Source organism: Mobula birostris, chromosome 4 (genome assembly GCF_030028105.1).
Source record: "Mobula birostris isolate sMobBir1 chromosome 4, sMobBir1.hap1, whole genome shotgun sequence".
Lineage (NCBI taxonomy): Eukaryota > Metazoa > Chordata > Chondrichthyes > Myliobatiformes > Myliobatidae > Mobula > Mobula birostris.
In genome coordinates this window covers 55849207-55877134 of record NC_092373.1, presented here as the reverse complement: position 1 = coordinate 55877134, position 27928 = coordinate 55849207, and the positions used below count along the sequence as shown (strand labels likewise).

Below are 27928 nucleotides of genomic sequence, written 5' to 3'. Positions count from 1 at the left end.
ACAATTCAGCCCACTATGTTGAACCGATCTTGGTGTCGATATCCTCCTTCTGTGTATCATCCATATCCCACCATTCCTTTCACATTTATGTGTCCATCAAAAAGGATTTAAAATTCCATCAAGATGACTACTTTCACTACCACTCACGTCACCTATTCCAGGCTCTGTGTGAAGCACTTGCCCCTTGTGTTGTCTTTAAACTTCCTTCCTCTAATTTTAAAAGCATGCCCTCTGACATTTGACATTTCTTTCCCAGTTAAAAGATTCTGACTCCTTACCCTGTCTATGCCTCTCATAATTTTAAAAACTCCTATCAGGTCTCCCTTCACTTTTCAATGCTGTAGGGAGAACACCCAAATTTGGCGAAGCTTTCCTTACAGCTTATACCCTCTAATCCGGGCAGCATTCTGGTGAATCTCCACTGCACCCTTTCCACACTCTCCACATCCTTCCCATAATGGGGCAAACAGAACTGCACACATTTCTCCAAGACTGGTCTCACTAAAGTTTTCACAGTAAAATTCATGCTAATTTTTTTCATAGTAAATTTCAAAACAATCACAGAAATATTTTGCAGAAATTTCATAAAACAGCAGACTATTTAGCCCATTGCATCCATAATAGTTTTAGTACTATTTTCATATCTCTGGTGGTCATGATTTCTCTTGTACTACTTCAAAGTCATGAGGGGCTCTGCATCTACCAACCCCTTGGTTAATAAGGTCAAAGCATTTACCATTAACTGGATGAACAAAAAAAAAATCCACATTTTCCCTTTTTATTTCCTTGTGTGTCTTGGTGTTAAACTATATCGAAAGTGTTCTGCAATGTTCCTTCCATTTATTTATTTATTATTTAACACCTGCGTGAACCAGCCATTACTCGGAGCAAATTTTTTTTATTTAACACGGCCTAAAAATTGCACGCCATTTTAATAAAACATTATATAAAATAAAATTCCAGCTGTGCAGCAACAAAGGCTACGTGTGCAGGAACATTTCAGTTACTGCGCAGTCATGCACTGGCACAGTGGTGTTCTGTGAAACAACTGAGGAAAATGGGTTCCTGCAATCTCAGTATAAGTGTTTCTATCACTCACCTCCTTCTTCTTGCTCGAGCACAAGATGTCAAGGACAGAGAGTTCATCACCCCAGGTATCAATTCCAGTAAGATCATACAAGGTGGAGGATACTGGTCCAAATGCCCAATAAATCTGCTTTCTCTTCTGCATGAAATGACTAAACATCTGTTAGAAAAGCATACAATAAAATCTATCTTGATTCAAACAATTACTAATATCACATTATGTTTACAATATCACATTAGGGAAAAATTACATTACCAGATCTGCTGACCAAGTAGGTATGAACAGTCAGATATTATAGGGTAGAGTACAAACACAAATAATTTTCAAGCTTAGCCATCTGGAATGTGTCTCACAGTTTAAGCAAATTCAAATAAGTGGAAATACATTTATTTGCATTGTAAAGACAAACTGTCTAAGAACACAAATTACTAGAACTATAGATGTATATAGTCTTTCTAACAAGCAAGGTCAGATATGTCAACTTTCTGAAATATTCATGTGCTGTCCAGCTCATAGTCTCATTGTAACTTAAAGACATCGTTAACAGAAATGTTTTGCACTTTACTGTCTTTTCCCAACTGTTTTAGGCATATAACATGTAAGCATCATTGAATAACAGGAAAACACACTCTGGCTGACAAGTAACAAACCAATTGAAACTTGGAGCTGATGAGAGACCCGGAGGGAGTAACAGATGCTGAGGCTTTGGCAAGTTTCAGGGATGACAGTGGCAGTAATCCAAGGTGGAGAAAGTACGACTAGCCCAATTTACCAATGCCATCATCAATCTGTAGCAGCAGCTTCACTTACACATGAGAACTCACTTCCTCAATTCCAAATTACAAGACAACACCAAGTAATCAACTCAGCGGTATTCAGCAAGATTTATCCTCCTTCTGTAAAGACGGCATAAGGTTATTCTAGCAGACAAGGTGAAAGAGAATCATAAGGGATTCTACAGATATGTTAAGAGCAAAAGGATTGCAAGGGACAAAATTGGTCCTCTGGACGATCAGAATGGTCATCTATACGTGGAGTCAAAGAGATGGGGAGGAGATCTTAAAGGGATTTTTTTGCAACTGTATTTACTCAGGAGATTGACACAGTGTCTATACAGGAGAGATAAAGCAGCAACTGATTAGAAGCTGATTGCTGTCCTAAGGCAAATTAGGGTGGACAAACTCAACAGGGCCTGACGTAGTGTTCCCGTGGCTCCCCTGTGGGAGGTATGTGCAGAAACTGGTAGAGATATTTAAATCATTCTTAGTGACAGTTGTGGTACCGGAGGATAGCTAATGTTGTTCCACTGTTTAAGAAAGGCACTAAAACTAAATCAAAAATATATGGGCTGGTGAGCCTGACATCAGTAGTGGGAAAGTTATTGTAAGCTATTATAAGGGACAGGACGTGTTATCTGGAGAGACATGAACTGATTAGGGACAGTCAGTATGGCTTTGTGCATGGTAGTTCATGTCTAACCAATCTTAAGAGAGATTTTCAAAGAAGTTACCAGGAAAGCTGATGAAGGCAAGGCAGTGGATGTTGTCTACAAGGACTTCAACAAGGCAATTGACAAGGTCCCACATGGGAGTTGGTCAAAGAGGTTCAGTCACTCGGCATACAAGATGAAGTAGTACACTGGTTTTGTGGGAGAAGCCAAAGACTGGTCGTAGAGGGTTGTTTCTCTAACTGGAGGCCTGTGTCTAGTGGAGTGTCACACTGCAGGGATCAATTGTTGTTGTTGTTTGTCATCTATATCAATGATCTGGATGATAATGTCACTAATTGGATCAGCACATTTGCAGATAACATGAACATAGAACATAGAATAGTACAGCACAGTACAGGCCCTTTGGCCCACAATGTTGTGCTGACCCTCAAACCCTGCCTCCCATGTAAGACCCCACCTTAGATTCCTCCATATACCTGTCTAGTAGTCTCTTAAACTTCACTAGTGTATCTGCCTCCACCACTGACTCAGGCAGTGCATTCCACACACCAACCACTCTCTGAGTAAAAAACCTTCCTCTAATATCCCCCTTGAACTTCCCACCCCTTACCTTAAAGCCATGTCCTCTTGTAGTGAGCAGTGGTGCCCTGGGGAAGAGGCGCTGGCTATCCACTCTATCTATTCCTCTTATTATCTTGTACATCTCTATCATGTCTCCTCTCATCCTCCTTCTCTCCAAAGAGTAAAGCCCTAGCTCCCTTAATCTCTGATCATAATGCATACTTTCTAAACCAGACAGCATCCTGGTAAATCTCCTCTGTTCCCTTTCCAATGCTTCCACATCCTTCCTATAGTGAGGTGACCAGAAATGGACACAATACTCCAAGTGTGGCCTAACCAGAGTTTTATAGAGCTGCATCATTACATCGCAACTCTTAAACTCTATCCCTCGACTTGTGAAAGCTAACACCCCATAAGCTTTCTTAACTACCCTATCCACCTGTGAGGCAACTTTCAGGGATCTGTGGACATGTACCCTGAGATCCCTCTGCTCCTCCACACTACCAAGTATCCTGCCATTTACTTTGTACTCTGCCTTGGAGTTTGTCCTTCCAAAGTGTACCACCTCACATTTCAACATTTAAAAGAAGTATGTATAGGTACATGGATCGTTGGGGTATGGTCCGGGTGCAGGTCAATGGGAATAGGCAGTTTAAATGATTTGGCAGGGACTAGATGAGCTGAAGGGTCTGTTTCTACGATTCTATCTCTGGTCATTGTACTAAACATGCTAGAAAGTAGCATCCTCTCTTGCTTGTAGTTCAGGGCCATAATGCAAAGTGTGGATGCTGCCCTTTAATGCTACCAATCAAGAATTAATTTTTCCAACACATTTCTGGCTTATATTCCTTGTTTGATGAATTCTGAAGATCTCTAGCTAGTTTCAGGAGCTTGCCTCTCTGATCATTATCTAGAGATAATTGGAATCTGTATTTTGCTTTTCCAAAAGCTGTGGACACTGGTTTAGTTGAAATTGAAAAGATTTAGATTGTTAGGAATTTCTTTTGGTTAAAACAGATAATAATGCATGGACAAATGGATGCAGTGTTTACAAGTTAAAGTAGATTTCAGAAGCTAAGTGAGCTACTTTGTTCAAAGAAACTAGATTTAGTGACATTATTAAGGGCACACATCCACTTTAAAAGTAAAATAATTGAGGAATAAGATGGCTGTAATTTTCAAATGAGGAAAACTGCAATAATCTATTTAATACTGAGCTAAATAAAAATGTTGTAGGCACAGTCAGCTCAATAATGCAAATAGCTATTTACAATGTAGATTTTGCATATTCCTTAAATATTAATATTTACATGACAGTTTCCCCAAATTTGTAACAGCATTTTTGGAAAACCTGCTTCTATTAAGTTGTTGACAACTACACAGCATTTTGTCAAAAAACTATCAAAATTTAATAAAGTAGAACTGTGTTAGCTTACTGCTACATCCCCTTCGAATGCTGACAACTTCATGGGAGTCAGCCCATCTTTGTTGGTGATGCTCTCCAAGTATTCAATTTTTTCCTTTGAAATAAGCGACGAGATAAAATTGTACATTCTGCAGGCCATACTCTTATTTGGGTGCAGCACAAGCATGTGAAAAACTGTGTTACCTATAAAACAACAAAATAAGATTAGGTCTAATGCATTTTAAAATATTGATTGAAAATGCCAGCACATATCTAAATTTTTTGCTGCCTAAAAGTAAACATTACATGGCCCATATTGCAATGAGTAACATTAGAAGGATTAAGATTGCCCTGTAACAACAGAACAATATTTCCCCTCTAACACTGCCCTTCCCCTCGGTGCCCAGGGATTTGTAGTCACAATGAAGGTGCAATTAAAGGTATTCGTTGTTATCACTCTGTAAAACTGACAGCTACTTCTGACTTCTGCATGTGTATAATTAAACACAGAAATTCAGAACTTGCTATCAGTGATACACTGCCTCACAGCAAGCGATTTTCAATCTTTGCAAAGGTAAACCACACAGAATTAACATGATTTGACGTAAACAACACACTATTTTCACTACAAAAAAAATCATTGGAAGTGTGAAGCCTGGTTAAAAGATTTTAAAATGGTTTTCAGAAAATTACTTCAAGACAACTTCCCTGATGCTGATAGAAACGATTTTCTGCATACATCTTGTTATTTCCCCAGAATAACGGTTTCAAGAATAATGTTCATCAAAAGCTAATGATATTTCAACCCCCATCACATTACGAGTATGCTCCAATTTTTATTTATCCTATTACAAAATACTTGTGTTTTTGAATAGATACTTTTCATTGCAAGGTTTACCATAACAATTTTAAAATTTGAATATCTGCCCAACCAGCCTGCTGGCTTTGTGATGGTTGGATATACAGTGAATTGCAGTTAATTGGCCCATTAGTTAATCGGTGCAGCTGCTTATTTGGAGCAACTGTAAAGAACAAAAACTAATTGAGAAAATAGTCAGGATCCCTTCATTTATTTGGAACACTACGCCACCTAATTAGGGCAGGAGACTGTCATCGAACAGCTTCTAACAGCATCAAACTACATGCACTTGCATGGGCATTAGACAACACTGTTTTGCGCGAACAGCTGTTCATTATCGTCAGTTGTGTTCCAAAAAAAAGTAATTTTGTGTCACTGATAGTTGACAAGATATAAGCAGCAAGAGAAATCAGAACTGCTTTGCTCACTGTGGTTTCAAGCTTGTAGGCTTGGAGATGCCACAAAAGACCAGGAATGAAAATGAAATGATTTCACTAGTTCAGCAAGTTAGAAACTATGAAGAATTTGAAGGTATTGACAAATATCTTGAATGTTAGAATGAAAATGAAGAATTGGAGGCTGTAAAAGTCAACAGCATTGTGTGAAGGCAGTCCACTAGGTGTCTATGCTGATTTTGTTCATTACATTCAAAAGAACGTGACAAAGATTAATTCCTCTGTCAATAACTATTAGGAACAAATACAGTTTATAGTACTGCAGTAGTATTGGTAGTGTTCTAATTTGTTCCACGTTTCATTTAAATATGTAATTCGTTACTCAGTTCGTCCCTTTTATTCCTTTTTAACTATTTCCATGAAAACAGATAATTAGGGCAGCCGCTTAATTGGGCCAAAGCACCGATGTGTCCCAATTAACCGGAATCCATTGTAATTAATTCCTTTGAAGTGACACCCGCAGAGATCAGTGAGGGACAAGAAAATTTCCATTAATCATTGTGGGTATGTTTCCTGGAGACCAATGATGAATATTATGCCTTCACAGCTGACTACAATCTCCAAGTCTTTGTGTTTAATTTGTAAGTTTGCTGGTAACTGGTGCAATTGAGATTTAGGAATGGTGTTGATTCATTTTTAGAGACTAATCGTAGATTAATTCTGAAACTTGGGAAGAAAGACTGAAAAGCACAAGGGCAAACAGGATTTAGTGAGCAGGATGCAAGGACATTTGCTTTGAACAAGCACAATTACTTGATTTAAAATTCCTTGTGTAAAAAATTGTATACAATTCCTTTCTAAATATTGCAATAAAAAGTTAAATATTGAAAAATTATTGCAATATTTTGCACCGTCTATACTTTCTATGGTATGCATTTTATACTGAATCTAGGGACCTGTGACTGTATTACATACTTCCACAAGTGACTTGAAAGCTCCTTTCCACTCTGCTGAAAGATCACTAAGCTGAAACTCTGGGCCAGGTCTCAGTTTCAATCGTAAAAAAAAATAACAGCAATCAGCTAAACAAATGGTTGAAAGACCTAGACTTCAAACCACCTGCTCTCAAGAACAGAAGTCTAGAATCTGTTTCAATTTCAGCAGAGATTCTAGCATCTAGATAAGGAGACAAAGGGTTGCTTAGTTATTTTCTTAATTTTGTTTTGGTTTAACATTCTTAATTCTATTCAAATGATTGAGCGTGATTTCTCTTTTCAAAATCATTTTAATGCAAGCTTATTAATTTAAATGTCTCTGAATATCAGGAGGCATTAAAAACATCTATAATTATTTACAGTTGTCAAAAATCAGTGCCAGCATTAACACTTTAATGACATATCAGGAATGTTTTAGGGGCGGGGTCTCTACCCCTGGCTCTGTTGCTAAGCACAGGGTGAACTGGTTCAGTGAGATCAATTCTCCACATTCAGCATGGATAAATGCAGGCATGCAGAGATTATGGCCATTCCAGGCTCAAGCTGAGGCCAGTACAATCTGACTGGATATCTCTTTCCTCCTCCATAGCTACAGCCTGATCTGCTAAGGATTGATGTCATTGTTGTTGCTTTTACCCTTTTGATCTAAATACATTTTTCTACTTGTAAATATTAAGAACTATGAAATTAAAGTTAATACTTGTTGGGCTGCATGTCATATTCAATCCAACTTAGATTCTTTTGTGCTTAGTTAATACTGATGTTAAATCTAAAGTATTGCATTTTTAAAAATAGGGCCACTGACTTTATGGAGCAGATATTTTAGTCCAGCAATACATGTCATTTTTTGTGAGGTACGTTTTCAATGACATTTAGATATTGCAAGAGGACTTACTGGACAAATATTTTATTACCTTGAAGTAGTTTCTATCCCAGTTTGTCTTCATTGGATATTCATTTTGTTCTGTCCCAAAGGTAATGGTTCACTCCAGAAAGTCCAAGTTTAAAATTCAGGGCAGTTATACTAGGTTAAAAGAACACCATAGCTCAGTGTGGTTTTCTTTTTAGTTTTTGCATGTCTTTTTTTTTCTTGATTTGAGATAGTTGCTGCTCAGTTGTGTTCCTGTCCACTTTAATCTGCCATTAACGTTTCACCAATTGGTGCAATGCTGTCCTCTAATATCTTGCACACTAGTCTCTAAATAAGCCAAATTGCAATGCAAGATTTAATGCACCAACAAAGGTGCCAAACTTTAAACAAGCATGCTGAGGTACCTTCAATTTTTGAGATCAAACTATAAACATTCATGCCAATTTACAAGTTCAGATTTACTAATAAATATCAGAATTCTGGCTCAAAAATTCTTAAATATTTTACTCCATTTTTGTAACAATTCACTCCTTGTGTTAAATGCAGTTCTCTCAATGCAACTTTCCACTAAGTCATGTTATGTACAGACACTCCTGTGCCTAGTGTCATTTTATGGACAATCAATCTATACATCATATGAATTTAATGTTTTTTTAAATATACTGTGTTCTTTATCGTATTGTGCTTCATACTGCATCGGATCCAGAGTAACAATTATTTCGTTCTCCTTTACATTTGTGTACTGGAAATGACATTAAACTATCTTGAATGAGCTCGGTAAAATCCCTTATTTTGCTAAGTTGTACAGCTTTCTGACTTTGATTTTAAAAAAGGACAGCAATTATTCCTCTGTGCCCTTTGGACCCTAAAGAATTCAGCTTTGTTGAAGGTTTCCGAGGATTGTTACTGTGGTTTCTACTAAGTGTGGAACACTGGAAGGTAATGGAAAGAAGTGCCACATAATACAGAACTACTCAAGTTGCAACAGAAGAATCTTTGATCCCCAAAGCTATGGATCTCAGCAATGAGCACTTCTTCTGGCAATTCCTGAAAGGTACTTACTTAAATAAAAGCAATGCAGGATACCTTTAGATGAAATCCTAAGCAGGAGGAAATACACAAAGCATTGGTGAAATCCTGACAGTACGTCACATCAAATCTCCCAATGTGCATCAGATCCACCAAATACAGAGTACTCAAACAGTTCTCTATCATATCAGCACTGTTTTAAATGAAACTCAGAATCCTTTTGACAGTTTCTGCTCACCTGTCCAGCCAATCCCAGTGAGAAGTCATTAAGTGAATCACTCTAATTCTTTTAGTAATTGTACTAAGTATAAACCAATGGCAGTTTCAGTCACCCACATCTCAAAAGATCTTCAGCATGCAGTGTTTACAAAACATAACCATATTAGTTTCACATACAACAAAGTGATTGCATATAATCAAGAAATGGTGATTATAATTCACTGATATAATAACTTAAAGTAATTGGAACACCAAGTAAAATCCCATTTGTCATAAACAACTGAAATCTGTGACCTTCGATTTATCCAAGACTATTTTGTTATCCACTGCCTCCCCAGCATGCTTGACCTGGTTTCTGTGTTAGCTGTGCAAATCTAATATTATAAAATCACACTTTATGCATTACATGTTAATCAAACACAATTTCAATAGTTGCAATGGGATTACACTTAAAATTCTAAATCAGAAAACTTAGAGTGGTTCACAATGAGGTTCATTCCAAGTGTGGGAAACTTCCTAGCATCTGAACTTGAGCGTACCACTGGAGGGCAAAGTAGTAGTTTTGCTTGTTTGAATAAATGAACTACTTGTTTTGTGAATTTCTTTCTCAATAACTCTGACATCAGTAGTTTTTGACCATTTGAAGCCCATTTTGAGGATGTTACAGCTTTGAGGTTAATCAAAAAAAAATCACAGGGGTCAAAGACACATCATCTTTTCTCTCAGACTCTCCGCATATACATTTCACAGATAATTTTGTTCCTTCAGGACAAAAATGGGATATTGTACCTTTTGTCAGTTCCTGAAATGGCGATGCACTCTGTCGTTACTATTCAGCTTCTTGTACTATCACCTGAAATGCTGTCCTATGCCATTATGCAGCTAGTTAGCCACTATTCCTCCAGGCATTGCTAACGTTCAATATGCATCCTACTCGCATTCATTGAATAGACAAGCCAGCAGTTTCCATTTGAAGGTATTTAATAATGTTCAACAGCAGGTTCCCAGCTTCTCAGGATATTATTGTGTCATAAAGAGCAGTATGTTTACAGATCATGATTCAGATCCATCTACAATTCAGTTTTCAGTTTCGTGTCACATTTAAAGAGCTTGTTTTATGTGCTGCTTCTGTTACTGATTGTCATTTGAAGGGTACCGATGAAGGGGAATTCGTCTTCAATCAACACTAAGCAGGCAATATAGCAGTGTCTCTGGATTCTGATCTGTTTCCAATCAAACTTCAGTGGAAGTCAGTAGAACCACTTCTCAGAAGGGGAATAAATCATACAGCCCTTATTATTTCATGATTTAACAAAAGCAAGTAAGAATGAGTTTCAATATCAAGACCTTTATAGGTATTAGAGATCTTCGAGCACTGATTTTGTACCTACAACTCATCTCCATCAGAGATGACTGTGACCTACTTTTGTTCTTCCACTTCAAAGATCCAATTATTGGCATATTGCATATTCATAGCCCTCCACTCTGAAAATGCACATTTTTATACCTCCAAATTAGCATAATTGAGGGTGGCATAGTGCAGAGTTGCGAGCTGACCACTCTTGTTCAACCCTGAAATCTGGTGCTCAGTGTGGAAAGCACATTTTCTATCTATGACCATCTGGATGCCTCCAGGTTCTTCAGTTTCCTCTAATATCCCAAAGATACCCTAAATGGCCCCTTAGTGTTTGGTGAGTATCTGGACAGAACTGATAGAATAGTAGATAAAATAAAACGTGATGAGAGTAAATGGGGGTTTGATAGTTGGTGTGGACTTAGTGGACCAAGGAGTCTGGTTGTGCTGTGTGGCTTGAAAACATCAAGAGTATACAGAATGGTGATCATCATCATTCATATCACCACCCCCTCTGCCACATATTCATACCCGAGTACAATTCAAGTGAAAGAGATGAAAATCAATTCACTACATTTTAAATGTAGTTTTCATATAAAAATAATTTTCCAATATTGCCTACTGCAGTACTGGTTATATTGAGATGTACTGTTGGATCTTGGTTGTTTATCAACTTTCTAGGATGCAACAGATTACCTGGGATAGTGAATATTTTCACCATATTCTTAATTTGGTCATTTGCCAGTTATATTTTTTAATTATCATTTGGTTCTCTCCATCTTTAAGTCATGAATAGTTAAACCAAAATAGAACTGAATTGTCAGAATAAATAAGACCACAATGAAGGAGTGCCCAATAGGTATTCCTTCTAGCTCCAAGGTAGAGTCATAGAAAAGTACAGCACAGAAGCAGGCCCTTCAGCCTGTCTAGTCCGTGCTGCCTACTCCCATCAACCAAGACCACAGCCCTCCATCCGTGTACCTACTCAAACTTATCTTAAACATTGAAATCAAGTTTGCAAGCACTACTTGTGCTGTAGCTTGTTCCACACTCTCACTACCCTCTGAGTGAATAAGTTCCCCTCAAGCTTTTCACCTTTCACCCTTAACCCATGACCTCTAATTGCAGTACCACTGAACCTCAATGGAAAAAGCCTGTTTGCATTAATCGCATCTGTACCCCTTAATTCTGTATACCTCTATCAAATCTTTTTTCAGCCTTCTACATTCCAAGGAATGAAGTCCAAACCACTTCTACCTTTCCTTATAATTCAGGTTTCCGAGACCCTGCAACATCCTTGTAAATCCTAATATACTGTACTTTAGGACACCCTTAATCTAGTTGTCTTGATTTAGTGCAAACAGCATGGTAGAATACAATGAAATAAATATTAAAACAATGAATTTGGGCATACTAAGTTGAAAAGACAATAATCAGAAGAGCTCTTCAACAATTACAAGCAATGCATTTTGACATGGAATACATGAAGGGGCTGCTTAGACAGGCAAGTAAACAAATAATCAAATTTTCCTTTATTTTGGAATACAAGCATTGCTGCAAAGTTAGGAATTTATTGTCCATTCCTGTCCACTCTGAACAGGTGTTGATGACGCACTGCAACCCTCTTGGTGAAGGTACTCACATAGTCTAGTGTTTATCCCACAGTGATGAAGAAATGGTGATACGTTTCCAAGTCAGTGTGGCATGAGACTTGGAGGGAAACAGTGAGTGACATTCTCATATGTCTCGTGCCTTTGCCTTTCTGGACTACAGGTTTGTGAGGTGCTGACAGCATAGCTTTTGCTGTGCATTAGAATGGCACGTAATGTTTGCGCTTGTAGGAGGAAGGGGGGTGCTTGATAAAATGCCAACCAAGCAGCCTGTATGCATTCGCAATCTTCCTGATGTTATTGAAGCAGTACTTAAAGCAAGCACTTATTCCATCAGATTTCTGATTTGCATCATGTGGAAAGTAAAACATTTCTGGAACATTAGAAGTGGGTTACACACCATATCCAGCTTCAAACCTGCACTTATAGTCAAGTATTGATAAGGCTAGTCCAGTGAAATTCTTGTTAATGGTGGACCTTGGGATGTTGAAGATGTGGAGACAGCAGACACCAATGCCACTGAACATCAACAGTAAATGGTTCTGTTTTCTCTTGATGGAGGTGGCCATCGCTCAACTCAAAAGTTACTTACCACTTCCCAACCTCAGTGTGAACATTGTTTGGGTCTTGCTGCACACAGCACAGATGGCTGAAGAATGGATCAGCTGCTGACTCAATAATGGGAGGTCATTAATGAAATAGATGAAGACGAATGGGCTTATGTTATTGCCCTAAGCAACTCTTAACGGGGATGGCCTTGGACTGGGACGATTGACTTAACAACCACAGCCATCTGAGTAGTGCAAACTATGACTCAGTTTTACTAGAGTTCTTTTATGCTGTGCCTGGTCAAAGACTACCTTGATTTCAAGGCAGTCACAGTCACCTCACCTCTGGGATTCAGCTCTTTAGTTTAGGTTCATGCAGGATTTGGGTGAAGCAGTGGAGCTAGGTGGTTCTAGTACAACCCAAATTAGGCATCAGTGGAGAGAAGCTACTGGTGTGCGAGTGCTGCATGAATGTCAATGCTGTGATAGTACTGGAACTAGGAAGCACAATTAGGTTTGGAATGAAAGACCAACTCTAGAAGGCGTTTTCAGCAATTTCTTGATTTCATATAGAATGTCCAGAATTGGCTTGTGTGATTATAGGGATCTTGGGAAAGAGGTCAGGCTGTAGAATCTGCTTTATACATCTGTTTGAACTAGCTTGCAACTGTTTCAGTCAAGTTATTAGCATTCTCATACTGGGTCCCACGACTGCTAAGGATAAGAACTAATTTGAAGTCTCCTGCTTCTATTAATTGTCTAATGGCTCATCACTAGTTATGTCAACACTGCACACCGATCCAATCTGTCTATTTTGGGATCACTTCACTCCATTTCATACTGTATTTGTTTTTTGGCACACATGCAGTCCATCACCCAATTGGCATTTCATTTTTAAGTAAGCCCAGTGTTACTCTGCCTTGCCCCTACTGCAATTCTCTGAACCTGAGATGATCTCTTGCTTTGATCATAATAGTAGAATGTGAGATATGCTGGGCCATGAGGTATAGATTTTGGTGGAGTATATTGAAGCTCCACAGCTTCAAGAATTCCCAATTTCATATCACCTTATCTGTTCTATTTCACACAATGGAAGAATCACATTATATGATTGAGCATATTCTTGGTGTTAAGAAGGATCTCTGTTTCCACAAGGTCAGTACAGTGATTACAGGGCCCTCTGGGATCAATGGTTAGCCTGATTTCAGTGGTTGGCAAGATTTTAAAGTCCATTATATGGACAAGGTTTCAGGAAACTTGGAAGCACATCATAAAAAAGGCTGAAAGGGGCTCCATAATGATTTGCTTAAGGGGAGATCTTGCCTGACAGATCTGTTGGAATTCTAAGTAACAAGCCGTATAGACAAAGGAGAAAGTCAGTGTGTGTTATTTAGTTGGACTTTTAAAAAGGTCTCTGGCAAGGTGTCACACACATGATGCTGCTAAACAAGTTAGGAGCCCACACTATTACAGGAAAAGTACTACTATGAATGGAAGATTGGTAAATGGTGGGAAGAAAGGGAGCCTTTTCCAGTTGACTGCCAGTGACTAGTGGTATTCCTTATGGGCCAGTATTTGGTCCACTACTTTTCACATTATATGTTTATGATCTGGATGACAGTATTGTTGGCTTTGTGGCCAGATTTGCAGATGATACAAAACAGGCGGAACAGATAGTGTTGAGAAAGCCAGGAGTTGGCAGAAGGACTTAGACAGATTGGGAAAATGGGCAAAGAAGTGGCAGATGAAATATAATGTAGGGAAGTATATAGTCATGCACTTTGGCAAAAGAAATAAAGGAAAAGACTATTTTCTAAATGGAGAAAATATTCTGAGTTCAGAGGTGCAAAGGTGCACTTGGGAGTCCTAGTGCAGGATTCCCTGAAGGTTAACTTGCATGTTGAGTCAGTGGTAAGGAAGGCAAATGCATTGTAAGCATTCAAGAGGATAGAACATAAAAGCAGGATATAATGCAGAGGCTTTACAAGCTGTTGGCCTGACCACATTTAGAATATTGTGAACAATTTTGGGACCCATACCTAAAGATGGATGTTTTGACATTGGAGAGTTTCCAGAAGAGGCCAATGTGAATGATCCCAGGGATGAAAGGGGTAACGCTTGAGGACTGCTTGATGGTTCTAGGCCTGTACAATGGATTTTAGAAAGAGGAGGGAAGGTATCTCAGTGAAACCTATCGAATATTGAAAGGCCAAGATAAAGTGGACTTGGAGAGGATGTTTCTTATAGTGGGAGAGACTAGGAGCAGAAATCAAAGCCTCAGAATACAAGCTATTCCTTTAAAACAGTGATGAGGAGGAATTTCTTTAGCTACAGGGTGGTGAATCTGTGGAGTCCAAGTTAAGTGATTGATAAGACTCTTGATTAATAAGGCTGTCGAAGTTTACAGGGAGAAGGCAGGAAAATAGGGTTGAGACCAAAGATAAGTCAATCATAGTTGAATGGCAGAGCAGATTCAATGGGCCAAATGGCCTAATCCTGTTCCATGTCTGCAGCAGGTAGATTCATGAAGATGTGGTCAAGCAATTTTTATCCATCATGTTTCCTTGCTCACGAAGTACTGGAAACACAATCTTTTACATCCTTCAGGACACCCTTAGTTCAGATAGTTGCAGTGCTACCAAGGCATGCTTGGTTATGGGCATTGAATTCCACCACAGAGGTCTTCTAGTGTTTCTTCTATGAGTTGATTAGCTTAGAGCTGAAATTTATCAATTCTAGGAGAAACTCTGTGGTAAGTTTCCTTTTGTATCTTTGACTATGTGCCACGAGATTTCATGGTGTCTGAAATCAAAGCTGATCGCCAAGGTTTATTCCATCTCACTCTTATCCAAACATGCTGCCAACTCTGATGGGTCCAGCATACTGGTGAGTCAAGCCATTTCACTTTATGTATGTTTTGTTATTAAAAAGAAATTGATTCAGCATTTATCCTTGAGAAAGGATGGCTGATTTATGATCTTCAATTGAAATTGTAAGCCTTCTTACATCAACTGAGTGACCGTTAAATAAGTAATCCGTGTTATTGCAATTAAGATGCTGCAATATGTAGAAATAATGAATGCCACAATATTGGAAAACAACCCAAACAGTAGTTAAATTTAATTACATATAATAATATCGACCCTACCTTGTTTATCTTGTGCATTTAAAGGTGCCCCATGTGCCACGATCATTTTAACTATCTGTTCATTTCCAATGCAGGCTGCAAATGATAAAACATATTCTCCTAACATAGAAAGGAAAAAAAAATGGTTACTACAGGGGTTTTAAAGAAAGCAGCAGAAATTTAAATATTTCCTTACTTTCCACAGTTCATAAGTTTTTCACTTATTGAATTTTCTTCAGTGATCAATGCAAAATAGGAATGCATTCTCCAAAGTTGAGCATGGAATGTGTGCTATTTTCTGCAATCTTTTAATTTAGCACTAAATGGAGTCTTTACAATTGGAAAATGTCATCTAGAAAAAAAAGTATGGATTCCACCTGCTGGTTTGTTGCAACTGGTGTTGTGGAACCCACCCTGTACTTGATCTATAACATACACACAGTATGGTGTGATCTGTTCTGAAACCTGACAAATAACCTGTTTGCTGTGTGTTCAAATAAACTGATTTTGTTTGTATTACAAATATGGTCTACACTCCTTCCAAGCCTGGAATGATTGGTGGAAGGAAAGCAATATGATGAGCAAAAACACTATGCAAACGAAACCCTGCTGCCTCTCAGGATATATCTCTGCTTAAGATTTCTGCTCATTTAAACCTAAAACAAATTTTAAAATAGAAAAGTGGCTGAAATTAAATGAATTATTTGCAGATGGATAGCATAGTGTTTTGCTATTTCTGCAGAGTTAACGGAGCATTGCATCATTCTGCAAGGCACTCACTCACTGAATGCTCTTTTAACTGGGTGGATATCTTAGATATAAGCATTATTACCCCCTCTGGATGTAATCTGAATTGTAATTAGTCACTAAAACGCTGATTTTTGTACTTGATCAACCTTGGGTTTTTGAAAAATATCTGACAAGTATCCTATATAGCAGGTTCCCAAGAGGGGCACACACATTCTAGCAACAACAGTATCAGCCACTGCTGAACTACTCCCACTTTGGTTAATTAAAATAAAACTGAATTAGCAAATCTGGAGGAATAAATGCAATGAATAACAGAAGGCAACTTCGGACTTAATTTTGAAACTATTATAATACTTTGACAGAGAGGTAGGAAGCAGAGAGAAGTTCTGGTCAATGTTGGAAACAACAATACAGGTGGGAACAGATTTAACCATAAAACAATTACAGCATGGAAACAGGCCATCTCAGCCCTTCTAGTCCATGCCGAACTCTTACTCTCACCTAGTCCCACCGACCTGCACTCAGCCCATAACCCTCCATTCCTTTCCCGTCCATATAGCTATCCAATTTAACTTTAAATGACAACATCGAACCTGCCTCAACCACTTCTGCTGGAAGCTCGTTCCACACAGCTACCACTCTCTGAGTAAAGTAGTTCCCCCTCATGTTATCCCTAAACTTTTGCTCTTTAACTCTCAACTCATGTCCTCTTGTTTGAATCTCCCCCATTCTCAATGGAAAAAGCCCATCCACGTCAACTCCATCTATCCCCCTCATAATTTTAAATACCTCTATCAAGTCCCCCTTTAACCTTCTACGCTCCAAAGAATAAAGACCCAACTTGTTCAACCTTTCTCTGTAACTTAGGTGATGAAACCCAGGTAACATTCGAGTAAATCTTCTCTGTACTCTCTCTATTTTGTTGACATCTTTCCTATAATTCGGTGACCAAAACTGTACACAATACTCCAAATTTGGCCTCACTAATGCCTTATATAATTTCAACATTACATCCCAACTCTTATACTCAATGCTCTGATTTATAAAGGCCAGCATACCAAAAGCCTTCTTCATCACCCTATCCACATGAGATTCCACCTTCAGGGAACTATGCACCATTATTCCTAGATCCCTCTGTTCTACTGCATTCTTCAATGCCCTACCATTTACCATGTATGTCCTATTATGGTTAGTCCTACCAAAATGTAGCATCTCACATTTATCAGCATTAAACTCCATCTGCCATCTTTCAGCCCACTCTCCTAACTGGCCTAAATCTCTCTGCAAGCTTTGAATACCTACTTCATTATTCACAACTCCACCTATCTTAGTATCATCTGCATATTTACTCATCCAATTTACCACCCCATCATCCAGATCATTAATACATATGACAAACAACATTGGACCCAGTAGAGATCCCTGAGGCACACTACTAGTCACCGGCCTCCAATCTGACAGTTATCCACCACTACTCGCTGGTGTCTCCCATCCAGCCACTGCTGAATCCATTTTGCTACTTCAATATTAATACCTAACAATTGAACCTTCCTAACTAACCTTCCATGTGGAACCTTGTCAAAGGCCTTACTGAAGTCCATATAGACAACATCCACCACTTTACCCTTGTCAACTTTCCTAGTAACCTCATCAAAAAATTCAATAAGATTTGTCAAACATGACCTTCCACGCACAAATCCATGTTGACTGTTCCTAATCAGACCCTGTCTATCCAGATAATTATATCTGAAATTCCACAGAGAACTGTGGGACAAAGCAAGGTCATGAAAGATCAGCCTTCTAATTTTTGAATCTGTTAGTTATTCCCAGTTTTGCATGGTAACAATTATAGGAGCAGTAAACTAATACAGTTTAACATGTTATTCACACAGTAGTCTGAACCCTGTCCTGTGGAAATATACCCTGCCCATTCAGGAATAAGGCCATTTCTCCTGAATGCAATTTCCACATATCCACGATCAAAAGATTGTAGTAGCCAATGCCAAGAAGCTGGGAAACTCTTAATGGCTCTATATTCTAAAGCAGCCCATTGTGGGACTTTTGAAAGCCCATGTAAGTCTAAGGCTTGGCACTTATGAATTTGTCATAGCTGACTCCAATGTGGAATGTACACACAAGATACACATTGGATAACACCTAACAATTGAGATGCATGTTAAAAAAAACATCCACCACTGGAGCAAAAAATCAGATGTGCTGGCTTCAACACACTTCTCTGACTCCCACAATTATTTTCATTAATAAGGAAGTTATTCATTAATAAGGAAGTTATTTAGGCATCAATTTGTATGATTCATCTCTTTAATAATATTCAAAAATAAACGGGTTAAAAATTGATGAGGAAAAAAGGGAAAAATCATACAAATTAAATGGGAAGTTTTTCAAAGATATAGTATTGCTATAATTTGCCAGATAGAATTTCTCTATGTTCATCATCTTCAATGACCTAACAGCTCTAAGATTAAAGTCAATTACTCTAGGGGTTGGGGGTGGGGGTGGTGTTACATTAAAATATGCAACTTGCTGGCAGTGCTGCATGCCTACTCCGTAAGCTACATGAATAAGATGCTTTCCTTGTGTTTAAATAAAATACATCTGTTTGCATCAAAGGCAGCTACCCCCCTGATCAAATCCAGCTGGAGGAGACTGTGAGAATAGAAACCATAACCTGTTACAGAGATGTGTAGGTGACCACATAAACGCTCCATTACAAATCCATACTAAACCCAATCAAAAAAGGTGAGGTAATTTAGGCTTTCTCACCTTATACTGCACACAACATAATCCTGGAATATCTCTAGTTAAAATAACCAAAATAATAAAAGGATATCAATTTAACTTAATAAGGAGTAATTTAAAAGCTGTATTGAAAAAAATAATTGTACCCTAAAAGTTTAAAACAATAAGATAGGTAATTTGAAATAAAGATCTTAGGCCATTCAAATTTGCTCAGATGATGAATTGAGAAAACTACAGGCAATTCCCCTGTTATGGCAACTTGGGTAATGGAAATTTCCTCTTAAATAACTTGCAAGTCACAAACCAAGATTTTGAGATACAGAATAAAATTTGGTTTCATGGAATTAATGCAGAGAAAAATGTCAACAGGATTTTTTCCCCCCAACTTGTGTTTCTTGAATCATGTGCAGATTACACAGCTTTGTTTATAGAAAATGGCAATATGGGTCATTTTGTAGAAATGCAATTCTTCCTCATAAACCAGCAGTCAAGTCCAATAATATTCCAACATTCCTTCAAGACATCAGTGTGGAATACTGTAAGAGATATGAAAGGGAATTGGCAACTCAGAGGTATCACCCAATGTTAGTTTTCTTTATAGAAATATTCATACTTCTACCGAAGCAATTAAGAATTGTATTGAAGTACTAAAACACCAAAACTATCCAAAACAATGCTTAATTGTAAACATAATGTTAGAAGTCTTACCATACCATAATAACATCGACAGTCTTTTCCTGGGGTGAAAAATGTTCCCACAGCACGAGAATGTTTTATATCTGCATTTAGTGCCAGCAGTTCCTTAATAAGTTCCACATTCTGATTCACCACTGCAATGTGCAATGCGGTTTCACCTGAAGACATATCAGCTATTCAATTACAGCAAATTTAATTTTGTCAAGTAATAAGGGTATATTCTTAAATTTGCTTCATCTGTGACTTTCATTTCTTGAATTAATCATACAAAAATAAACAAAAATAATGTGAATGCTTTCATATTCCAAAGAGTTATTACCAAGACCAACAATACACTGTAACAAAAACTTGGAATTAAACATGCAGGGAGACTTCAGAAATTTTAAGATATTTGTCTAGAAGTGGTTTAGTCCAAAATTTCAAATTGTTTAGTCTAAAAATTACTTAGCATATTCATTATTCAAACATCAAGTAGACTTGGATTAAACCATCATGCACTAAGTACACTAAAAGAGTAATAACAAAATTAATGTTAATTATCTCAAGGAAACTTAAGAGCTCTTCTTCAAAGCACCTCACAGGCAGCCTGATATCTCCCAACAACAGGAGTTGAAAAGTGCTCACAGCATCAAAACTTCTCTGAGGTCCACGATGGGTAGCAATCATCTATAAACAGATTCTTGCCTTCTTCATCAGGTAATTACAGGGCTTGTTTTGAGAGCATGAGCAGGAAATTTGTGAGCTACTTGATGTAAATGGAAACCTCACCAGGCCTCAAGGGATAAGACAAAGCCCAATGGGCATTTGATGGCCAAAAGAAAACCATCACATAAAGAACAAACTAAATTAGAAAATAAAAGGTCAGGATGTCCAGCTATGTGCTGATAATCAGAACATACAAGGGTTCTTTAACACCAAAGCACTCAATGACCCAACATCCAACTCCACTGAGAACCAAGAAGAAAGAACATTGTCAAGATACAGTCAGAACCTGATGGATGAATTGCTTCATAAAGAGCCTCTCAATTGAGACCTTGTCCTCTACTTGAATGTTCTTGCACCATTCAAATACAAACTATCTAATCCAGCTTTGGCAATACCCATTACTGACAAGAAGTTAAAATGGTCACATCACAACTAATAATAAAAAAACTAGAGTCTTGGGAGCAGATAGTATCCCTATTGAAATTCTAAAATTGGAGGAGACAACTTGTGTCATAAATTCATAACCCGTTCTCCAAATCTCAAGCCTTCTTGAAAAAGTACAACTCCTCCAACTAGTGGGAATTCCATCCCTTGACCACTCAAAGTGGAGGCAAAGCATTCAAAACAACATTGAGAATCTCAAGTCCATGCTTCAAAGCAGGCAGAAGAACAATGCAAATGGTAAAACAAGGAAGTTACCTTCCATACTACCCACCTAATTAACTACCTTCTGCCCCATCTGCAGATAAGATGCCACCTCAAAACCCAAAGAATGGTGTCAAGTTTAATCTCATAGAAAAACTGAAGTTGGAAGAGGAAAAAGAAAGAAAAGTATTTTTTATCCATTTAGTGACCTTAATCTTACTGAAATTAATTTGTTAATATAGAATCACCATACAAAAAGTCATATCTATTGAACTCTATTTCTGATATTCATGTGGTTGCTAACACCATGCAGATTTTCCACTGTGCTACAAGATTTAGCTCAAATTAATGAAGATGGAAGAGGAACTTGCTACCAAGATAAATATGGATTTGAAGTTAAACTTAAGGTGCAATGGATTGCCACAACCTTTTATCGCAAGGCAGTAATTTGTAATCGGCACGGGAGGTGGAGGGGGGGGCGGTGAGGAAATAGAGCTTAGTGTGACTAAGGCAAAACTAATAAACAGGATTTAAATCACCAAGGGGAGATGCTGAAGACAATGGGTTAACAATGCCCAAGTCACAGATGTTAAGGAGAATGAAAAGAAAGCAATTATCAAGAATGACAAAACATTGGTAATTCGATAAAGGAATTCAATTGATAGGAAGGTAGAAATCTAATGATCATACAAAAAAAAACAGAAGTCAAATAATCAAAGGGAAAAAAGTGACTTTCCTTTTACAGGTTGGATAAATTTTACTCTCAGCAGTGTTAATTAAAGTTTCAAATATGATCTGATATTGTGAATAGTTATCCTGTATCTTCAGAGCTTTTTCAATTGTTTCTGACAATACTCATAATACGCTTATGCATCTTCATTTACACTACTTTACAGTACATAAGTATGCACACAGTCAAGCTTGTAGCTTCCAATCTGACCACATGAACATCAGTTTCTCTAATCTCCAATAATTTCTCCCCCCCCCCCTTTTACCATTCCCTTTTCTGGCTCCCCTCTTGTTCCTTACTTCTCACCTACCTGTTCACCTCCTTCTGGTACCCATCCCCCTCCTCTTTCTACTATGATCCACTGTCCGCTCCTATTAGATTCCTTCCCCTTCAGCCTTTTAATCTTTTCCACCCATCACCTCCCAGGATCTCACTTCACCCCCTTCCTCAGCCACCTACCTTCCCCATCACCTGTTTTCACCAATCACCTTCTAGCTCGTATTCCTTCCCTTTCCCCCACCTTCTCATTCTGGCTTCCCCCCCCCCTTTCTTTACAGTCCTGATAAAGAGACTTGGCCCAAAATGTCAGCTCCTTATTCTTCTTCATAGATGCTGCCCGAACTGCAGAGTTCCTTCAGCATTTTGTGTATGTTACTTCGTATTGAAGCATATTTGGAATGAATTTAAACCAATATACATTGCAAAACTGGTTTACTGAAGAATGTGTGTATCTTCTAACATTTTAATTAAAGATTGTAGTAACTTACCCTTGTACATCTCACAATCAATTGGCTCATCGATTAAGAATGGGAAGGCATTGAGCAATATAGTTGCAGCTTCCTTACTGTTATATAATGCTGCAACATGCAACACAGTTTCTCCAACAGTACCTACAATACAACAAAATAAGGTTTAAAAGTATTGGATATATATCTATCCTGATATACAACAGAAATTATTCTGCACTACCTTAGAAAAAAATAGAATTTCAGTCCCTATTGTATGAATAATTACCACTCCATCACTATTTGCTTACTCTTATTCTTCTTTCTGAGCTAACACTGAATAGTTACAAATCTTAGAACAACTATAAAACAATCAGGCCCGTAGAATCAGGTCTAACATAGAAAATCTGTTCTTTCAACTGTTGAGAATTCTGAAACAGATGGAAGCTGTTCATTGGTACAGTAGTGTAAAACTAATTCCATGTTCCCATGCAATTTTATCTTTAAAACCTTCTGGTTATCCATACCGTTGAGACATCTCATTAAGTTCATACTCTTTTCTCTCCCCCCCCCCCCCCCCAACACTACTTACTTATTGACATTAAAGTTCTGTCAGCCTACATGTTGCACTAGCCAATCTCATTGTTCGGTAAATCCGTCTACCCTTGCGTTATCAACAAATCCAAACATTCAAGTTCAGTATGTGCACACTGAGAATAAAAATAAACACTTCATAACTTTCAAATTTCTTCAATTTAGAATTACACCCATTTACTTCAATTCTCTTTCTCCTGCCCCTTATTGTTATGTATTATATGAAGATTGTCACACGAGTAACCAATTTTTCCCATTAGCCATCCCCCAACTAAACTTCATCCTGAGTTTGTCCAGCATTCAATAAGATTGTGGCTGAACTACAACTTTTCCCAATACTTGGCTATAATCATGTTATACAAAAAGTAAATATACTTCACAGCTGTAAATTTTTTAGGAAGCCTATTAAGAGATATCTGGTCATTGAAATTCTGAAGATAAACTTACACCCTAATATCTGTATTTCCTTTATCTTTCATCCTTGGGCAACTATTTCCCTATTTGAGCACATCTGCCAATTACTTAAGAAGCTGGTTGTTAAAAAGTATCATACACAAGAATGAATTTAATATATCTATGTTTTCCTCATTCAACATTTTCTTTCATTCTTCATTGTCCTTCCTTATTGTTGCATTAATCTTGTGTTGTAGTCACTAAAACCCAAATTGCCCTTTTTATAATCAGCAGTATTAAAAAACAACCTCATTCCCCAGAACTAAATCAATAATTAGAATTTGGTCTAAAACACTAATCTGAGTAGTAGTCTTAAAGATAATTATACTTTAACCATTTTTATTTCCCCATCTTCAGATGGTTTAAACTCATGTAATATTATAAATCCTCAATCAGCTTTCACATTTTACTATCACTACATAGTTGATCCCTAATCCCCTATACCTTCTCACCATTTCCCTTTCCATTTCTTAACATGACCCATTTGGATGATAGTTAGGATGGTTCCACAATCTCCATTCCTCACTGTCCCTCCTATCTCTCATGAAAACGTTTTAACTAAATGTCTCAAGTTTCTTGATCCCTACAAACCTCAAATATGTCTGGTTACAGCCAGTACGTCCTTACGTTGTAATAATGCCATCTTCTTAGTTTGTTTTTGAATTGTTAACATACTTTGGTCAGACCTCACCTGGAGTACTGTGCTCAGTTCTGGTCACCTCACTACAGGAAGGACGTGGAAACCATAGAAAGGGTTCAGAGATTTACAAGGATGTTGCCTGTATTGGGGAGCATGCCTTATGAGAATAGGTTGAGTGAACTTGGCCTATTCTCCTTGGAGCGATGGAGGATGACAGGTGACCTGATAGAGGCATTGATCGTGTAGATAGTCAGAGGCTTTTTTCACAGGGCTGAAATGGCTAACACAATAGGGCAGTTTTAAGGTGCTTGGAAGTAGGTACAGAGGAGATGTCAGGGGTAAGTTGTTTTTTTTTTAAACGCAGACTGGTGAGTGTGTGAAATGGGCTGCCAGTGACGGTGGTAGAGGTGGATATGATGGGGTCTTTTAAGAGACTCCTAGATAGGTACATGGTGCTTAGAAAAATAGAGAACTATGGGTAACCCTAGGTAATTTCTAAAAGAAGCACATGTTCAGCATAGCATTGTGGGCCAAAGGGCCTGTTTTGTGCTGTAGCTTTTCTATGTTTCTATGTTCTACTCAAATGTATAACCACTTAACTGTTGTGAAATAATATGAAATGCTGAAACATAATTTAACCCTAACACGTTGATCTTATCGTTGAATTTAATGATATCCTGTATATCTTCTCTACCATTACACAGAACATAATCGTTATATTTTAGTCCAGTACAACAGTCCTGATCTTCCTAATATCCAACTCCATATTTCATTTTCACTTACACACTCAACATCTATTAATGCATTTTTCTTCCAAGTCTCAATCAACCTAGGCATTTTGCTTTATTTGTGCTTACAGTTCAACCACACTTTTCCTTGTGGAATTTTATTTAATTTTCCCTTTTTTTTTTAAATGGCATGCTGATGGCTTTGTTCTACCTCACAAATTGAAACTATCTGTGCTTCCTCCTACAAAAATCTTCCAAAATTTTGAAAACTATGAAGATCATCCCCCTTATTGTTGCAGTAAATCAGCTCTTCCCCTATTCTTAGTATTCTCACAATTATGGAACCTTCTACACAAATTATTTCAGAGTCCATTCCAATATTTCTATCACCTGTATTTACTATATAAATCATTAAATACTTCCAAAATTACCTAAGTCCATCTTAACATTTTAGTGATTATTGCAACAACTGTTCTATCCCATTTAGATTATTTTCAATACATGACCCCTTTTCCTTAAAACAGTGTAGTATCTCATAATCGCAAAGTATTAATTTGCTAATTATTTGGTATTTCTACAAGGTTATCATTTTCAATAAATTATTGACTTCCCCGCTAATTTGCTACTGATCACAATGGTGGTTATTGCATTTACCCTTTTGGGATTCAAATTTTCACAAGCTGTAACTATAACTAGCTACATCTAAGCAAACTGACTACCCACACTAATATTGCATACCCTCACTGCTTATTATCAGACTGCTGGAGTCACAAACACAACAGCACAGATACAGGCCCTTCAGCCCATCTAGTCCATGCCAAGCAATTAATCTGCCTAGTCCCATCAACCTGCAATTGGACTAAAGCCCCCCACACCACCCCCCCCATCCACGTACCTATCCAAATTTTTCTAAGGTGTTGAAAAAGAATCTACATCTACCATTTCAGCTGGCAGCTCATTCTATGCCCTCACTACTTTGAGTGAAGAGGCTCCCCCTCATGTTGCCCTTAAACATTTCACCTTTCAGTGTTAACCCATGACCTTTAGTTCTAATCTCACCCAACCTCAGTGTAAAAAGCCTACATTAATTTACCCTATCTATACCCCTCAAAATTTTGTATACCACTACCAAATCTAACCTTAATCTTCTATGTTCTCAGAAATAAAGTCCTAACCTGTTAAACTTTTCCTTACAACTCAGGTCCTCGCATCCTGGCAATATCCTTGTAAATTTTCTCTGCAATGAATCATGCTTATTTACATTTTCCTTCAGGTAAGGGACCAAAACTGCACACAATACCGCAAATTAGGCCTCACCATAGTCTTATACAATTTCAAAATAACATCCCAACACCTGTGCTCAAAACTTTGAATTATGAAGGCCAATGTGCCAAAAGTTTTCTTTATGTCCCTATTCTCCCTGTGACATCCAAAATGCCTTGAAAGTGACAGGTATTTTCCAATCTTGCTCTTCTACTGTACCCCTCAGTGCCCCACCATTCACGACCTACCCTGGTTGGCCCTCCCAAAGTGCAACACCTCACACTTGTCTACATTAAATTCCATCTGCCATTTTTCAGCCCAGTTTTCCAGATGGTCCAGACGCTGCTGCAAGCTTTGACAGTCTTCCTCGCTGTCCACTACACCCCCAATCTTGGTATCATCCACAAATTTGCTGATAAGAGTTTACCACCTTATTATCATCATCCAGATCGTTGATACAGACAGCAAACACTAATGAACCCAGCACCAATCACTGCGCCACACCCCTAGTCCAAGGCCTCCAGTCAGAGAGACAACCATCTACAACCTCTCTCTGGCTTCTCCCACGAAGCCAAAGTCTAATTCAATTTAATACCTCATTTTAAATGCCAAGTGACTGAAGCTTCTTGAACAGCCTCTCATGTGGGACATTGTCAAATACCTTACTGAAGTCCACATAGACAACATGCACTTTGTCTTCATCAACTTTCCTGGTAACTTCCTTCAAAATCTCTAAGATTGGTTAGACACTACCTACTATGCACAAAGCAATGTTCACTATCCCTAATCAGTCCCCGCCTATCCAGATACTTGTGTACCCAGTCCCTTAGCATTCCATCCAATAACTTTCCCACTACTGATGTCAGAATCATTGTCCTATAATTTCCTGTTCCATTTTTAGAGCTTTTCTTAAACAATGGAACAACAGTAGCTATCTTCTAATCCTCTGGCACCTAAGAATGTTTAAAATACCTTTGCTAGAGCCCCTGCAATTTCTGCACTAGTCTCCCACAGGGTCTGAGGGAACACCTTGTTAGACTCTGGAGAAATTATCTACCCTAATTTGCTTCAAGACAGCAAACACCTACTCTGCTGTAATTTGCATAGGGTCTATGATCTCACTACTGCTGCTTTGCCTCACTTCTATAGACTGTGTCCATCTCCTGAGTAAATACAGATGCAAAAAAAAAATCAATAAGATCTCTTTTGGCTGCATGCATAGGTTACCACTCTGATCTTCTAGTTGACCAACTTTGTCCCTTGCTATCCTTTTGCTCTTATTATATACGTATAAGCCTTAGGACTCTCCTTCACTTTGTCTGATAGAGCAACCTCCTACCTTCTTTTAGCCCTCCTGACTTTCTTCTTAAACGTTCTCCTGCATTTCTTTACTTAAGAACCTCATTTGTTCCAATCTGTTTATACTTGCTATGCACCTCCTCAAAAAAATGATCTCAATCTCTCTCAAAAACCAAAGTTCCCTAAACCTGTTGCTTTTTATTCTGAAAGGAACGTACAAACTGTGTATTCCCAAACCTTCACATTTGAAGGCCTCCCACTTAGCAAGTACACTTTTGCCAGAAAACAATCTGTCCCTATCCACACTTGCTAGATCCTTTACGACATCATCAAAATTGGCCTTTATCTAATTTAGAATCTCAGCCCGTGGACCAGACTTATGCTTTTCTATAATTACTTTGAAATTAATGGCATTATGATCATCAGATGC

General features: G+C 38.0%; 1 protein-coding gene across 2 annotated transcripts in view; it reads right to left on the bottom strand.

The window, feature by feature from the left end:
* LOC140195912 (transient receptor potential cation channel subfamily V member 6-like) overlaps positions 1-27928 on the bottom strand; it is an 88821-nt gene that overhangs the window by 28123 nt on the left and 32770 nt on the right. Inside the window, exons 3-7 of one of the 2 annotated variants that reach the window (XM_072254580.1) lie at positions 22564-22686; positions 19734-19874; positions 15532-15630; positions 4535-4707; positions 1100-1246 (exon numbers count right to left, since the gene is read on the bottom strand). In XM_072254580.1, the coding sequence (XP_072110681.1) occupies positions 1100-1246; positions 4535-4707; positions 15532-15630; positions 19734-19874; positions 22564-22686 (683 nt within the window). The remainder of the gene's footprint in view (positions 1-1099; positions 1247-4534; positions 4708-15531; positions 15631-19733; positions 19875-22563; positions 22687-27928) is intronic. The other variant, XM_072254581.1, reaches the window with a different exon arrangement.